General features: G+C 43.2%; 1 protein-coding gene across 1 annotated transcript; it reads left to right on the top strand.

The window, feature by feature from the left end:
• The first annotated feature begins 5821 nt into the window (after positions 1–5821).
• Positions 5822–16333, top strand: LOC135546142 (neuroblast differentiation-associated protein AHNAK-like). Its single transcript, XM_064974323.1, is given in 5 exon segments — positions 5822–5935; positions 6111–6267; positions 6716–6909; positions 7023–9482; positions 9485–16333. Coding segments are annotated over 5 exon segments (8586 nt in total). The 5' UTR covers positions 5822–5905; the 3' UTR covers positions 15230–16333.
• Positions 16334–16951: the final 618 nt, after the last annotated feature.

The raw sequence follows: 16951 nt of genomic DNA, 5'->3' as shown, positions 1-16951 counted from the left end.
TGACTGGGAGAGATCCGGAACCCTAAAGGCGCAGCTCAGGGAGTTGCAGGAGCGGAAGGCTCGAGCTTTCCTGGAGCGTGCGCATAGTGGCTTTCTAGAACATAATGAGACTTGTTCTGCTATGTTCTTTAAGTTGGTTAGGGCAAGACAGAGTAGGAAGGTAATGCATGGTGTTAGGGAAGAAAATGGTAGTATAGTTAGAGAACCAGAGGATATGGTCAGGGTGACAACTGATCATTTCCAAGGTTTATTTAAGGAAAGGGAAATAGATGTAGAGCAGGGAAATGCGTTTTTAGAACACTTGTCCAGGCGGTTGCCGGAGGACATTAGAGAAGTGATGGAGGCCCAGATCTCACTAGAAGAGGTTGAGAGCGCTCTTAGGAGGATGGGAAAAGGGAAGGTACCTGGGATGGATGGTTAGTTTTATCTCAAGTTTTGGGGTATACTTGGACCAGTGGTCCTCGAAGTCTTGAAGGCCATCCTTGAGACGGGGGTCCCGGGGGGATCAATGGCTGTTGGTGTGCTGTCACTTTCATATAAGAAGGGGGAAGTAACAGACCTTGGCAACTGGCGGCCGTTGACCATGCTGTGTGTAGATTACAAGCTACTTGCAAAGGTTTTAGCAGACCGGATGCGCACAGCCCTTCCCTACGTCGTTCATGAGGATCAGACGTGCGGGGTAGAGGGCCGCTCTATTAGATGGAACCTACATTTAATCAGGGACTCCATCGCTTGGGTTGAAGATAGAGGACTGCCTTTTATGGTAGCAGCACTAGATCAGGTGAAAGTCTTCGATCGCGTGAATAGATCCTTTTTATTCAGAGTGTTAGGTCGATTAGGATTTGGGGAGAAGTTTATAGGATGGATTCGTACATTATATGTCGGAGCGCGGTGCCGAGTTAGTGTAAATAGTCACTTGGGTGACGTTTTTGACCTCTCGTCTGGGGTCAGGCAGGGGTGCCCACTCTCGGCTCTCCTCTTCGTTCTGTACATGGAGCCTCTGGGGGTTGCCATTAGGGCAGACACAGGGGTGGAAGGTTTGCTGATCCCTGGAAGTGGTGGGCTGCGTGTTAAGATGACGCAGTATGCCGACGACACTTCCTTGCTGTTGTGCAAGGACTCGTGCCTGACAAGGTCCCTTGCCATCTTTGGGGATTTCCCTCGAGCGTCGGGAGCAGTTCTGAACCATGCAAAGTCTTCCGTCAAGTTTTTCGGAAGATGGCGCGGTAGAACGGATGTGCCTGGGGGGTTATCTCTCTGTGTGGGGGCCCTAAGGATTCTCGGGGTCCATTTTGAGACCTCTGGCTCAGCGACACTAAACTGGAACATGCGTATCGCAGTGGTACAGAGGAAGCTAGCAATGTGGAAAGCTAGGTATTTGTCTTTTATGGGCAAAGTCCTGGTCCTAAAGGTGGATGTGTTGCCGTCTCTTTTGTATTTGGCATACATCTACCCATTGCCGGCTTGTCTGAGGAGGCCTCTAGTGAGGCTTGTGTTTCAGTTTATGTGGAGTGGCAGGTGCGAGTAGGTCGCCAGGGCACGCATGATCTGTCCCATCAGGGAGGGAGGTAGGGGGGTACCACATTTCCCCCTCAAGCTGGACACAATTTTTGTTTCTTTCTTGTTAACGGAGCTTGCTCAGCCAGTGATACACCCGTCCGGTTACCTCCTGCGGGTATTTTTCTCGTATCAGGCGAGAAGCATAATGGTGTGGTCTAACATGGGTCCTCGGGCGGAACAGCTGCCGTGGCACTTTGGTCATGCGGCCAAGTGGCTGCGTGCGCACCCTGAGGTTGAAGTTGCCCGAGTAGGTTTAGATCATAGGCACCTGTACGAGGAGGTCAGAAAGGCAGGGAGTCCGGCGCCTGTAGTGGGCATCTCGGAAGTGGTCTGGGAGGGAGTGCAGGTGCGGGGTCTGGACAACAGGCTCAAGGACCTGAATTGGTTGAGCCTTCATAAGTGTTTGCCGGTACGTTCCATCTTGTACCGGTATAGTTTGGTGCAATCCCCCACCTGTCCAAGATCCTCTTGTGGCAGGGAGGAGACTGTGCACCATGTCTTTTGGAACTGTGCCTTTGCCGGAGTAGTATGGGCTAGGGCATGGGTGTTTTTAGATTTGGTAAAGGGGGATTTTGTATTGACGTGGGCCAGGTTAGAGAGGGGTGTAGGGAGAGCGAGAGGGACGGATAGGGACAGGTTTCTGCTCTGGCTTCTCATGAGTCTCTTTAAACGGGGGCTGTGGGAAGCAAGGCAGAACATGGTGAAGACAGGGAGAGATTGGGGGGTGGAAGGGATTGTGAGGAGGGTGGAAGGAGATTTGAGGGGGAGGATGAAGAGGGAGGAGAGGAAGTGGGGGCAGCATGCTGCTCGGGAGAGGTGGAAGGGGGGTTTAGGGCTGGGTGTCATTTAGATTTGTAAGAGGATAGATTAGGGACGGGGAGATAGGGAAAGGTATTTTGTAGGGTGATGGGGAGGGAAGATGCTCCCCTGAGGCTTTGTTTGGGGTTTATGTTTAGTTTAATTAGTTTAATTAAAATACCATTTGAGTATGTATGTAAATTATGAGTTATAAAGAATGAATGGTATTGAAGATAATAAATTATTTTTTATTTAAAAAAAAATAGGCTGTAATTAGGTTTCACGTTCCGTTTTGTTGTTTTGTATTTATTAGTTATTTCATGTATAGTTCCGTTTTTTCTTCATTAAAAACATGAGTAACCAACACGCTGCATTTCGGTCCGACTCTCTTTTGACAAACGAAGAACGCCGTTACAGGAGCCCCCCTAAATGCAACAAAAGTCAAACTTTGGGGCTGGGGGGTCTCTAAATAATGCTACTTTAGCCATTCTCCTATTTGTTTAAAAATTAAATGTGTAGCCTACTGCTACAGTGGTAAATATTCAAATAATAGCTTAATCCCGAATTAAACAAACACCCCCACCTCTGTGTCATGGTTTTAACAAATTATAATAATGTGGCTGCAATTTGTCATCCCGGGACAGTCTTGTATTCAGCCCCGACTTTTCTTTCTACAAAAAAAAGGTCATTTTGTCAGCAAAAGGCATCAATGAGTTCAGGCTACAAGAGTGTAAACCTAATAACAATCGTCGCATGTCATTACACTTGTTGGTGTTTTGTAACAGATGTCACTTTTCATATGTCAAATGGGTGCATGGTGCAACTGTTTGGATGCTGAAATCATCTTCGAGTGGACGAACAAGCGCAGGTAGCCTACTTTTTAAGTGATTTGTTTGACAATCAGGTGAAAACATCATGACTGGTTGTGTTCCTGTGTTCATGGCACATTAAAAGGTCATACGTTTTTACCGCTAAATGACATCTTTATGATTAGGTCCATCAAAAAAATGTCAAGCTTGTGCACACATAGACTAGGGGGTCCCATGAAAAAACTATATAGAGACTTCCCCCCCCCGAATGTCACGGTATAATTTGAACTCTGTTTAACCTGGGTATTATGGACACAAGCTCAAAGGTTTGTTTAATTTAGCTATTTCAAAAAGTTAGTCATTTAGCTATTTCTTGATGCTGGTATTAACGTTATATAGATCATAAAAGATCAGATGCGTAACACCCTTATTATTGAAATGTCCAGTACTCATGAAGCATACTATCCAAGGCGGGTGTTGCTGCTTTCACAACGTTTAGCCATCTTGTACAAGAGCACTCTGAATGTCTAATTTGTTCTTGTGACCGGCTGAGACACCCGACACTCTGACACCACACATAGAGGCATGAGAAATATGCCGACACTGAATACTGGATCCCCCTTGACAAACACGCAAACACGCACACACGCATAAACACACACGCTAAAGATGATCAAAAAGCCATCACATGAAACCAAAAGGGTGGGACATGCATGACATTACTGGGGACCAAACCGTATAGTGGGAAAAATGTCAAGTGCCTCCTACCTATAAGTAGAAGGGTATTGAGGGGCTAGGGTGGTGCAGGGATATGCAAAACCGTGGAAATAATTCCAAGAGTGCCATAGCAATGCAACGCAGTCTGAGAGGCCGGTCACTAAACCAAATGGTTGGAAATCATCGAGCATGCCGCAAGCTAAAACATATCTAATAGAGAACGTATCATCTTCAATCTATGTGGGGTATCCATGTATCCATGACATTATCTCATGCCAATGTAGAAGTGCGTTCAAAGCAGACAAAGTAAAGCCACTGATGTCTATGAAGTGATGTAGTCTGGTTGAGATCTCTGATCTGTCCCCTGTCAGTGCCTCACACGCCAACATTGACCCAATCTCCTTCTGTCTGCAGACTCTGACAGAGAATTGGAAGAAAGTCATGTATTTACGCAGGCCAGAGACCCAGCCGTGAGTAGCCACTATCTGGCTTTCACTTGTTCCGGAGATGCTATGTACCATATATGAAGTGGTGTCTTGCAGTGTTGTTTACTGACCTGTTGAACTTCGTATCTCCTCTACTGAGCCAGGTGAAGGACAAAAGGTGGTCTCCCCCTTCGGACAGGCCTCCCACCGCCCCCCACGCCAACCCTCACCACAGTGCCTCCCCAGAGGACCAGGAGAGCCCAGAGAGAGTGGTGAGTGGAGACTGTTTGGATACCCTAACACACTCAAGCCAGAGAAGGATAGGAAATGGTGAACTTTAATGTCCCCGAAGGGGAAATCTGTCTCAGACACACAGTACTGATGTATACACAAAATAGTCACTGTACATTACACACTCAACATAATAGATGCATTGGATGTTACCCCTGTCATGCACATTGTACACTTCACATATAGCCACATACATAATACATATTGCACATTTCCCTTACATTCTGTCAGTGGCGTACTAATCCCGCTCACTTTATGATAGACATGGGAATGAAGGAGAGCTTAGACCTGTTCAGCTTACATGTAGGACCCTATAGCATCTGAGGGGAGGAGCTGACACTCGGAATTAAGTACATGGGAGGGGTCTAAATGTAAATTAGGAAAGCAAACAATACACTGTGTGTTTACGGACATGCACTCACTGGCGTATAATATTTTCACGTCACTCGTATATCCTTTTAGTTTTTTTTTAAAGGTTGAAGCATTTCAGAATTGACAACGGTATTATGCATTATAATAATGTTTATGACATATCCTCTAGTCCCCAACACCTGGTGTGCTAACACAAGATGTCAATTGTTGTTGCCACTGTGCCCTGCCACCTTCTGTATGAAAACAGTGGGATCTCTGCAGAGCTTGGCCAAATGAATGGTTGTTTAGGTTGAGAGAAGCGACCGGGAGAGAGAATGACTTCAGCAGCTTTTGACTGTGTCATTGTACTTCAGTCAGTGAGGTTGGAGTCAGCGCTGCAGCTAACACAATGCTTATAGAGTATGTCCAAGCCCATGTGATCAGAGAAATAATGTCTCTAATCTCAGAACGAGTGTGGCTATAATGAAGGTATTCTGTCAATCCCCAATAGATATTTTCTCTCCATATCCCATAGTATTCATAGGCTAATTTAACTGGCACACACACACACACACACACACACACACACACACACACACACACACACACACACACACACACACACACACACACACACACACACACACACACACACCAAGCTCATTGGGGTTCAATCCCCTATGCTTACAAGGTAATTTACCTGCCAAATACTTTTATTCAAAGGACTTACAGTTAACACACAATAACCTATATTGTGTGTGGCCCATGCTGGATTTGAACCCATGACGGAACTATTATCATTACTATCACGGTCCAATCAACTGAGCCATCAACACAGATACAATGCTTCCTTCCTTTTAGGTTCAGAAAGAGAAACTGCATGCAGAGCTGAAGCAGGTGCTGAGTCTGAAGAGAAGCCACCTGAAAGAGACGTCTCATTTGGCCCAAGCAGAGATGGATTCTTCAACAGACGCCCAAGCAGTGGTAAAGAGCCAAGAAACAACTAGTACACATGAAACAGTAACCACGTTGTCTGGTGATATCGCTGTCGATATTTACACATGCCTAGAAAACACTCAGAATCGCGTGCCATTCTAAGGTTTACGTTTGAAGACAAGAGACTTGTGAGGAAACCCTCTCCTCTGGTGTGTCTTTACAGGAGGAGGCTGCATCTGAGGTGGTGGAGGTTGTGCTGGAGACAGAGGCTGAGGCTGGAGCCAGTGGGTACAGTGTCACAGGTGGAGGGGAGCGAGGCCTCTTCATTAAGGACGTCCTTAAAGACTCCACTGCAGCAAAGCATCTTAGCCTCCAGCAAGGTAACTGGACGGGGAGATTAGAGTTACGTGAATATAAAGCTATGAGACACAGCAGAGGTAAATTAGTTGTGGACAAGTTTAATAGATAGAAATAGAAATGAGAAGGTCAAACAGTAAGTATTAAAACATAACATTAATTCCATACTAGAAATAACTGAAAATGATGAAACCATCTTGTTTCTCCCCATCAGCATCCCTTTCGTGTGTAACTTCCATTAAGTGTAGTGTGTAATTTATTGTAAGTAATGTCATTGATCAATCACCTTGTTTTGACGTGCAAACTGTACATTATCTTGTGCAAATTCAACGGAAACATCCAAAAATGCCATGCCCTTTCATATCCTCCCTTTGATGGTCAAAAGCAAACCACAACTATGAGACTTCAATATTTACCCCAGTTCCCTTTATCTCATATTCCCTTTTGTCTGGTTGATTGGTGTCCTTGCAGGAGATCAGTTGCTCAGTGCAAGAGTCTACTTTGACAATGTGAAGTATGAGGATGCCCTGAAGATCTTGCAGTGTGCAGAGCCTTATAAAGTCTCCTTTTTCCTGAAGAGGACCATCACCGGCGCTGATGTCACCATGCACCCTGGCACCACCAGCTTGGAACTGAAAGGACCCAAAACCAAGATGCAGAAAATGGTACGGCTATGATCGTATTTGTAATTGCCATTTTGATAATGAGATATACAACTGGGTATTCCAGATTCATCAGCTTCATGTCCACCTAACTGATACTTGCATCTCTGTTGCAGAGTGTCAAGAGCATCAAACCTTTCAAAGTGAAGAAAAAGAAGGGAGGACGTTTTGGATTGAAAAGGCTGAAGGAAAACAAGAAAGGGAGCACTGGAGCAGAGTTAGAGATGGAGGGATCCTCTTCCAAGGTGGAGCGCAACCCCATTGACGTGGAGTTTGCCTTCCCCATGTTCAAGCTGGGGAAGGATGGGAAGGCAGAGGAAGCTGAGCAGCATGGAGGAGTGGTCGCCACTGGCAGGAAGAAGAGGACAATAAGGTGTCCCAGTGTGAAAGCAAATGGTGCTGAGGCGGCTACAGGAGGAGAAGTTGACATAACAGAACAGGCTGACGTCTCCCTGCCAGACGTGCCTGGAGCTAAGGTCAAAGTCAAAGGAAAGGGCCACAGGTTCGGAATTCATTTCCCTAAAACAAAAAAGACTAAATCGGACACTGCCTTGTCTGGAGGGTCCCTGGACCTGAAACCTCCTGGTGTCAAATTCACACCACCCTCAGTGGAATTCAGTTTGCCATCTGGAAACAAGGACGTTGACCTACAGAAACGAGAAGTAAAAGTCAAGGAGTGGTCAAAATTGATGCACAGAGAGGTAGAGCTTTCATTAGGACTCCCCTCAGCCTGTCACTCTGATGAAATTGATGGTGAGATAAAAGCAAAAGGTTTAGCTGAAGGCGTTGAAGGGTCAACAGCCCTATCTGGCATTAAAATGCCAGTTATTGACATCTCTGCACCCAACATAGATCTGCAGCTGGACACCCGGCGTACAGTGCCAGACGAGATAGAGGGACCCTTTTTTAAAGGGCCAAATATATTCATGCCCAAAACTGACATCTCATTATCAAAGATTGGATCGTCTAACATGGATATTGATGGTCCAGAAAAGTTCAAAACGCCAACTTTCGATGTTTCTCTTCCAAAATTCAAGTCTCCAGAGGAGCATATGAATATAGAGGGGCCTGAAGTCAAAGGGGAGTTCAACATGCCAAAAGTTGACCTCTTACGCCCAAAAGGTAAAGCAGAGGGAGAGGTAGACATTGAAGGATACTTAGGAAAAGGAGGTCAATTTCAGATGCCCACATTTGACATTTCTCTACCAAAAATGAAGTCATCAGAGAGAGAAATGATTGTAGAAGGACCTGAAGTGAAGGGTGGCAAGATTAAAATGCCCTCTATTGACATATCTCTCCCTAAAGGAAAAACAGAGGGGAATATTAACATTGAGGGACATTCTGGAAAAGGAGGCAAGTTCAAAATGCCCTCGTGTGACATTTCTCCTCCTAAAATGAAGGGTGATGCCAGTTTAGAGGGACCTGAATTGAAAGGGGGGAAGTTTGAAATGCCCACACTTGATATTTCCCTTGCCAAAGGAAAAACAGAGGGTGGAGTCAACATTGATGAAAATGAAGGAAAAGAAGGAAAGTTCTCTCTTCCAAAAATAAAGTTACCAAAGGGTGACATGAAAATAGAAGGATCTGATGTGAAAGGCATCACATTTCATATGCCCACTATAGATTGTTCACTTCCAACAGGAAAAACAGAAGGTCACATGAGCGTCGAAGGAGATGCATCTAAAGGTGGAAAGTCTCACACGCCTTCATTTGATATTTCTGCTCCAAGAGTAAAGTTACCAGAGGGTAAAGCCAAAGTAGAAGGACCTGAAATTAAAGGTGGAAAGGTTGAGATGCCAAAAATGGATGTTTCCCTTCCAAAAGGCAAAACAGGAGGAGAAGTTAACATTGAAGGCCATGTCAGTAAAGGGAGCAAGTTTAAGATGCCCACATTCGGCATTTCTTTCCCGAAATTGAAGTCACCAGAGGGTAAGGGCAACACAGAGGGACCTGAAGTCAAAGGAGAGAAGTTTAAAATGCCTACAATTGGCATTTCACTACCAAAAGGAAAATCGGAAGGTGACATCAATGTTGAAGCAGATTCTGAAGCAGGAGGCAAATTTCATATGCCCACATGTGACATTTCTCTTCCAAAAATGAAGTCACCAGATGCAGATATCAGTTTAGAAGGACCAGAAGTCAAAGGAGGGAAGTGTCACATGCCAACAATTGACCTTTCCCTTCCCAAGGGAATTGACACTGAAGGACATTCTGGAAAAGGAGGCAAGTTCCAAATGCCAGCATTCGATATATCACATCCAAAAATGAAGACACCAGATGGTGAAGTCAGCCTAGAAGTCCCTGAAGTCAAAAGGGGGAACATTAATATGCCAACGATGAACATTTCTCTTCCAGAAGGAAAAATGGAAGGTGAAGCTAAGGGACATGCAAGCAAAGGGGGAAAACCTCACATGCCCTCAGTTGACATTTCCCTTCCAAAAATGAAGTTGCCTGAAGGTGAAGTCAGCCTAGAAGGCCCTGATGTAAAAGGTGGAATGTTTAAAATGCCAAAGATTGATATTTCACTTCCAAAAGGAAAAACACAAGGGGGAATAGACATTGAAGGACATTTGGGGGAAAAGGAAAGTTTCACATGCCCACATGCGACATGTCCTTGCCAAAAATGAAGTCAAATGATGGTGACATGAAATTAGAGGGGCCAGAAGTGAAAGGCAGTAAAATACATATGCCTAAAATTGACAATTCTCTTCCAAAGGGGAAGGCAGAATGTGATATTCAGGTTGAGGGGCATGGTGGTAAAGGCGGAAAGTTCCACATGCCCTCAATTGACATTTCTATTTCAAAAATGAAGTTGCCTGAGGGTGAAGTCAAAGTAGAAGGCCCTGAAGCCAAAGATGGAAAGTTTGAAATTCCAACAATTGATATTTCACTTCAAAAAGGAAAAGCAGAGGGAGAAATTGACATGGAAGGACATTCTGTAAAAGGAGGAAAGTTTCCTATGCCAAAGTTTGATGTATCGCTACCAAAAATGAAGCCAGATGGTGACATCAAACTAGAGGGACCAGAAGGGAAAGGCAACAAAATACATGTACCTAACATTGACATTTCTCTTCCTAAAGGGAAAACTGAAGGAGATATTGAGGTTGAGGGGCATGGTGGCAAAGGGGGCAAGTTTCACATGCCCTCAATTGACATTTCCCTTCCAAAAATGAAGTTGCCTGAAGGTGAAGTCAAAGTAGAAGGCCCCGAAGCCAAAGGTGGAAACACTGAAATGCCATCGATTGATATTTCACTTCCCAAAGGAAAGATGGAGGGGGAAATTGATATTGAAGTTCATTCTGGAAAAGGAGGGAGATTTCATATGCCTACATTTGACGTTTCCCTTCCAAAAATGAAGTCACTAGAACCCGATGTCAGTTTAGAAGGACCGGACGTCAAAGGAGGGAAGTTTGAAATGCCAAAGATTGATATTTTACTTCCAAAAGGAAAAACAGAGGGAGAAACTGACATTGAAGAACATTCTGGAAATGGAGGAAAGTTTCATATGACCTCATTTGATGTGTCACTACCAAAGATGAAGCACCCAGTGGGTGATGTCAAAAAAGGCCTTGAAGTCAAAGGGGGGACGTTTAAAATGCCCAAAATTGAAGCAGAGGGTAGGAGTGGAGTCAAGTTACCAACTGTTAAACTGCCAACAGTAGACGTATCTGCACCAAAGGTTGACTTCGACTCTGGGCTGTCAAAATCTGAAGGAGATGATAGGGAGGAGACGGAGCTACAAAAAGCAGAGGGTGAAAGGCCATCGTCTGGGTCAAGTTTTGACATGCCAGATATCTCTCTCAAAATGCCAAGATTTTCTCTCCCTAAATTTGGTGGAAAGTCTAGTGGAGATGTAAACCTAGAAGGATATGGCACAGAGGATGATATTGATATTAGCCCCCCACGAGCGGATGGTGAGGGCAGACCAGCATCAGCAGAAATACGCGGAGAGGGAAAAATAGAAGGTAAACTAAAGAAGCCCAAAATGAAAATGCCAATGTTTGGAATATCTAAGAAAGATGTATCAATAGCCAGCCCTGATGTGGAAATCAAGACAGAAAAAGGGAAAGTGGACATTCCAAAGCCAGGAATCAGTGTAGAACATCAAGAGGACAAAGCAAATAGAAAATATAGACTAAAATTCCCAAAGTTTAAGAAGTCATCTCCTAAAGGTAAACTACCAGAGGGAGAGATAGATGTCTCAATGGATAGTGGAATGGAAGGGAAAGGAGGCATTCATGCTCCCGATGATACAATCAAAATGCCAAAGTTCTCCATGCCAGGGTTTGGCTCACAGGAGATAGACTTTGACAGTAGTAGACCCAGTGCTGAACTAGATGTCACAGGAAAGGTAAAAATACCATCAGTGGAGATATCCCTGCCAGCTGCCAAGAAATCTGAGCAAGAAGTGTTACTCCCAAAGGCTGAGGTGGATGTGTCTGAGGCTGACATCAGAGGTTATGAAGGAAACCTGAAAATCCCTAAAATGCCAACTATTGATGTATCAGCACCCAACATTGACCTTGATGTAACTTTGCCTAAAATCAAGCATGAAACAAAAATTGAGGGGGATGGAGGCAAATTTAAGATGCCAAACATCAAAATGCCTGATATAGATTTATCACTTCCTAAAGAAAAAACTGGGAACATTGATGCATCCAAGGTTGAAATTGAGGGAAGGGGTGGAAAATTCAAGATGCCTGTCATTAAAATGCCAAAGGTTGACATATCACTTCCAATAGGAAGACATAGAGCAATGGATGTATCCACAGAGGAAATTGAAGGAGAAGGTGTAAAATTCAAGATGCCACATATGGAAATGCCAAATGTTGATATATCACTTACCAAAGGAAAAAGTGGAGGGATTGAAGGGCCAGAGATGGAAATTGAAGGAGGGGACGGAAATTTAAAAATGCCACATATGAAAATGCCTGTGGTAGACTTATCACTTCCAAAGGGAAAGTATGGAGACATAAGTGCACCAGAAATGGAAATGGAAGGAGGAGGAAAATTCAAGATGCCACATATGAAAATGCCAAATTTTGATATATCACTTCCAAAAGGAAAAAGTGGAAAGATTGAAGGACCAGACATGGAAATTCAGGGAGATGGAGGAAAATTGAAGATGCCACATATGAAAATACCAACGGTAGACTTATCACTTCCGAAGGGAAAGTCTGGAGACAAAAGTGCACCAGAAATTGAAATGGAAGGAGGAACATTCAAGATGCCACATATAAAAATGCCAAATATTGATTTATCACTTCCCAAAGGAAAAAGTGGAGAGATTGAAGGACCAGAGGTGGAAATTGAAGGAGAGGGTGGAAAATTCAAGATGCCACATATGAAAATGCCAAATATTCATATATCCCTTCCAAAAGGAAAAACAGGTGATGTTAATGCAACTGAATCGGAAATTGAGGGAGATGGAGGAAAATTCCAGATGCCACATATGAAAATACCAAGTATTGGTACATCACTTCCCAAAGGAAAAAGTGGAGAGATTGAAGGACCAGAGGTGGAAATTGAAGGAGAGGGTGGAAAATTCAAGATGCCACATATGAAAATGCCAAATATTCATATATCCCTTCCAAAAGGAAAAACAGGTGATGTTAATGCAACTGAATCGGAAATTGAGGGAGATGGAGGAAAATTCCAGATGCCACATATGAAAATACCAAGTATTGGTACATCACTTCCCAAAGGAAAAAGTGGAGAGATTGAAGGACCAGAGATGGACAATGAAGGAGAGGGTGGAAAATTCAAGATGCCACATATTAAAATGCCAAATGTTGATATATCACTTCCAAGAGGAAAAACTGGAGAGATTGAAGCACCAGAGATGGAAATTCAGTCAGAGGGAGGAAAGTTCAAAATGCCAAAGGTAGATATATTACTTCCCAAAGGAAAAGGTGGAGAGATTGAAGCACCAGAGATGGAAATTCAGTCAGAGGGAGGAAAGTTCAAAATGCCAAAGGTAGATATATCACTTTCCAAAGGAAAAGGTGGAGAGATTGAAGCACCAGAGATGGAAATTCAGTCAGAGGGAGGAAAGTTCAATATGCCAAAGGTAGATATATCACTTCGGAAAGGAAAGTATGGAGAAATTAGAGCACCAGAAATGGAAGTCAAAGGAGGAAATTTCAAGATGCCAAATATTGCCATATCACTTCCAAAAGGAAAAAGTGGAGATGTTAATGCACCTGAATTGGAAATGGATGGTGAGGGTGGGAGATATAAGATGCCAGAAATCAAACTGTCAAATATAGATATTACAATGCCAAAGGGAAATTCTGGTGACATTGATGCTGAAATCAAACAGCCCAACGCTGAGGCAGAAGGAAAGATAAAAATGCCTTTGATTGGTTTACCAAAGTTTACAACTCCTGACCTTGATTTGGACATGAATGTTGGAAAACCCAACCATGGAGCTGAGGTTCATGGGAAAAGTTCAGACAAAACTGGTTCACATTCTGAGGGAGACCATAAGACGAAAATCAAAATGCCAACAATAGACATAGAGTGCCCAAAAGGAGATCTGGAGCTGGATATAGGCTTCCATAAAGCTGAGGGAAAGAAGGACAGAAAAATAATAGAGTTGCCTGACTTAGACCTTAAAACTTCTGGTACCAAAGGTAAGGGGCCAAAAGTCAAAAGCACCAAATTCAAAATTGGATTGCCAAAAATGAAGAACACTGGAGATCAAGCATTAGATGCAACCACAAAGAAGGCTGGGAAAGAGAATGAAGGGGCCAGTGGTAGATTTATGATGAAGAAGACAAAGCTTGGCAAAGGTGCAGATGTGGCGGCAGATGTGAAGGCAGGTGGTTCTGTGTTGCCAAACATCTCCCTCCCAGATGTGGGCTTCTCAGTATCCAAAGGACCCAGCCAAGAGGATGAAGGTCATGGTCCAGAGATGAGTGCTAAATTGCCAAAATTCAAACTTCCTAATGTGGAGATCTCAGGTCCTTCAATGACTGGCCAAGGAGGAGCACAAATCAACAGCGGACAACAAGAAAACAAAGATGGTATCAAGTTTCAAATGCTGAAGAGCAAACAAGGCTCTGCCGAGCCCACTGGCACAGATGCCGGAACAGAGAATGGATTCACATTACCTAATCTTGGAATCAAAGTTGATATTGGAGCATCTCAAGCTGAGGACCAAGGGGCAGATACAAGTACAAGACAAAAAATCAAAATACCCAAGTTCGGGGTGGCTTTACCTGCTATGTCTTCACCTGAAGCTAGAGTACATTTGAAGGACCCAGAGGTTGAGTATGAAGGCCCTAAAATGCCCAAAGTTAAAAAAGCTGTATTTGTTTTGGTGAATCCCCAAACAGACCACTCCACTATGTCCACTATGTGTGAAGCAAGTGTCGAGTCTGGAGAGGCTAAAATCAGAATGCCAAAGATCAAAATGAAGCCATCATTTGGAAAGTCAGGATCCAAGGAAAAGAGTGTTGCTTTGAGCATTGAAGGGGACGTGGATAGAGATGACAAGTCAAAGGGAGCAAAGCTAAAAATGCCCAAAGTCACCTTCTCTCCAGGCAAAACAGGTTCATTTGATGTAACCCTAAAAGGTGAGGGGTCTAGTTCCAGCCTCAATGATGAGAAGGTTTCAACATTCCAGAACGGATCCAAGGAGGATAAAGCTAAGTTTGTGAAGCTCAAGCTTCCAAAGATAGAGTTCTCCTCGCCATATTCAAAAATAGGCAGAGGAGAAGAGGACCTTGAAATGAGTGCTAAGCTTGTCAAGGAGTCCTCAGGAACTGACGGAGAAACCAAGAGGAAGAAAGTGAAATCAGGCAAAATGTCCTTCCCGGGATTTAAGAAGAAGACATCAAAAGGAGAGGAGGAAACTCAAGACAGTGTGGTGTCCTCATCGGCCAGGACAGAAATGCTAGATCAGGATAGTTCAGAATCCCAAACGCCCATGGTCTCCATTGGCTTTGTTCCAGGGAAGTCTAGGGGGCAGGCAGAGGCTGAGAGCAGCAAGAAGGAGCTGGAAGGAAAGCAGTCAACCTGGTTCAAGGCCCCCAAATTCAACCTGAAACCCAACTCAACAGGAATCCTCCTCATTACACCAGAAGGTTCTCCCCAGGGCAGCAGATCCTCGCTCCAATGCCAGGGTGTAGATGAAACTGCAGGTACCTTCCAGCTCCAGATGCCAAACACAGGGTTCTCCATGCAGGAGGTGTCTGAAGAGAATATTACCACAACAAAGGAGGGAACCGTAACTGTGGTGACAAAGACGACAAAAAATACAGTAACAGAGTCCAGAACTGGTCAAACCCACACATCGCTATCCCATTGTAATCACTGAAGTTCGAAGAGATGTGAGAGTAATATATTTTCCCTCTGTTCTGATGTGACGACTGTTTTTTGTAAATGTTCCTCCATGTTTTCTTTCTATTTTAATCTTTATCGTCTTTGATCATTTGAGTGGTTTAAATCTGAATGTCAATTCATTATGTATTGTTGTTGATATCTTTTTTATGCAGAAAAACCACACATTTTAATTTCCCAAAGGAAATGTCTATTTTCAATGCCTTCCCATTTGATATACCAACATTTACTTTGGCATGATTGTAGAATTAGACTGACAAAGAACACAAACCAATTTACCAAAAGCAATTTGTATGTAAATACATTGACATGTTGCCTGCTTACTTAATGAAATATGTAATTATTTTCATATTACTGATGATTGCAATAGTATTAAGGATAGTGGTGATTTGTGTTAATGTAACTGAGGCTTGAGGATGGTGTGAGATTTGTGGTTTAATCATTTACTTACTTCAGCTTGTTTTTTTTTTTGATATATGAAGACTTTTTGTAATTATACCATACATTGAAATGTAAGATTTAAAGGCTTCTACAATGCAATCCATTTCAACACTCTCTATGAGAATCAAGCTAAGTAGACAAAACCTAAAAGAATAGGAAACTATCATCTGATATTAAGCCATGGTTTAAAGAAACAGATTGAAATATTTCAAAATGAATGCAAAACCTCTTGGACAAAACAATGTCTCAATGTCTACATTTTCCTTTTCTTTTTTGGTGAGTTAGAAAGTAGGAATTCAATGTGTGTGCTCTACTGCATGGGAAGAGTCCCAGCAATCATCTGTCAAACAAGTTTACAAAGTTTTCCTTAACCAGATTTAACGCCTGTTGGAGCTGAACATTTGAAATAACCATGTAGAATGGTGCATTACAAGGAGAGAACATGTACATGACCAGATAACACAGTTTAACAGTGTTTATACGTATAGAGAGATTTTTTTACAAATACCTTTGTGCTTATGTTTTCAGTGCTTATGGCTTCACAATAAGCAGTTTTCAAAGCAAAGTGTTATCAAAGTGGCATTATCAATAATGTTGTTAAGAGATCATATTATTAATAAACCTAATATTCCTAAAAGAAATTAAAGGTGTATCGTCTTCCAAATTATTCTCTTTCTAGGCGAACAGCACCCTCTCCTGTCAAATACAGCAGACATTTCAAACATACATCCTCACCTTATCACAACATAGTCGTGGGCCTTTTATCAATTCCAATTGTCCTGCATCCTCTCTCCCCTGTCCCCTTCTCGCCTCCTTTTGAAAAAGGTCAAAGTTATTTGAGGAGAGTCGGCGAGGAGAGTAAACATGGATGGAAATGTGCTTGCGTGAAATGAGATGGTCTTTCTCCACCAGCCTGGTTTCAGACTAGACGTAACATAGCAAACGTAAATCCGGGACACTTAAATTAGTATGATATGTTACGTTTGATATGGTTACATAATAGAGAAGGTGACTAAACAAGGGAGGGAGGGTGTATAACGCGAACTTCTAGCAAGGTATCATGAGGTATCATGGGCTCTTTGGTATTTGAGGGGCGTCGACCAAGACAGGTTTGGCATTTTATGTCCTCTATTTGTTTGCACATTCCAGGCTAAAACTAAATGTCCCGTGCTCTCTGTTTGCACTTTTAAATGCCAATGTGTCCAGCATGGATCTTCAACACCATCTCTTCTCTGAGAGTGTCAGGGAATTATGATTT

Source organism: Oncorhynchus masou, chromosome 9, assembly GCF_036934945.1.
Source record: "Oncorhynchus masou masou isolate Uvic2021 chromosome 9, UVic_Omas_1.1, whole genome shotgun sequence".
In the NCBI taxonomy this organism is placed as follows: Eukaryota; Metazoa; Chordata; class Actinopteri; order Salmoniformes; family Salmonidae; genus Oncorhynchus; species Oncorhynchus masou.
Note: the sequence above shows the minus strand (reverse complement) of the source record. Positions and strands in the feature narration are given on the sequence as shown.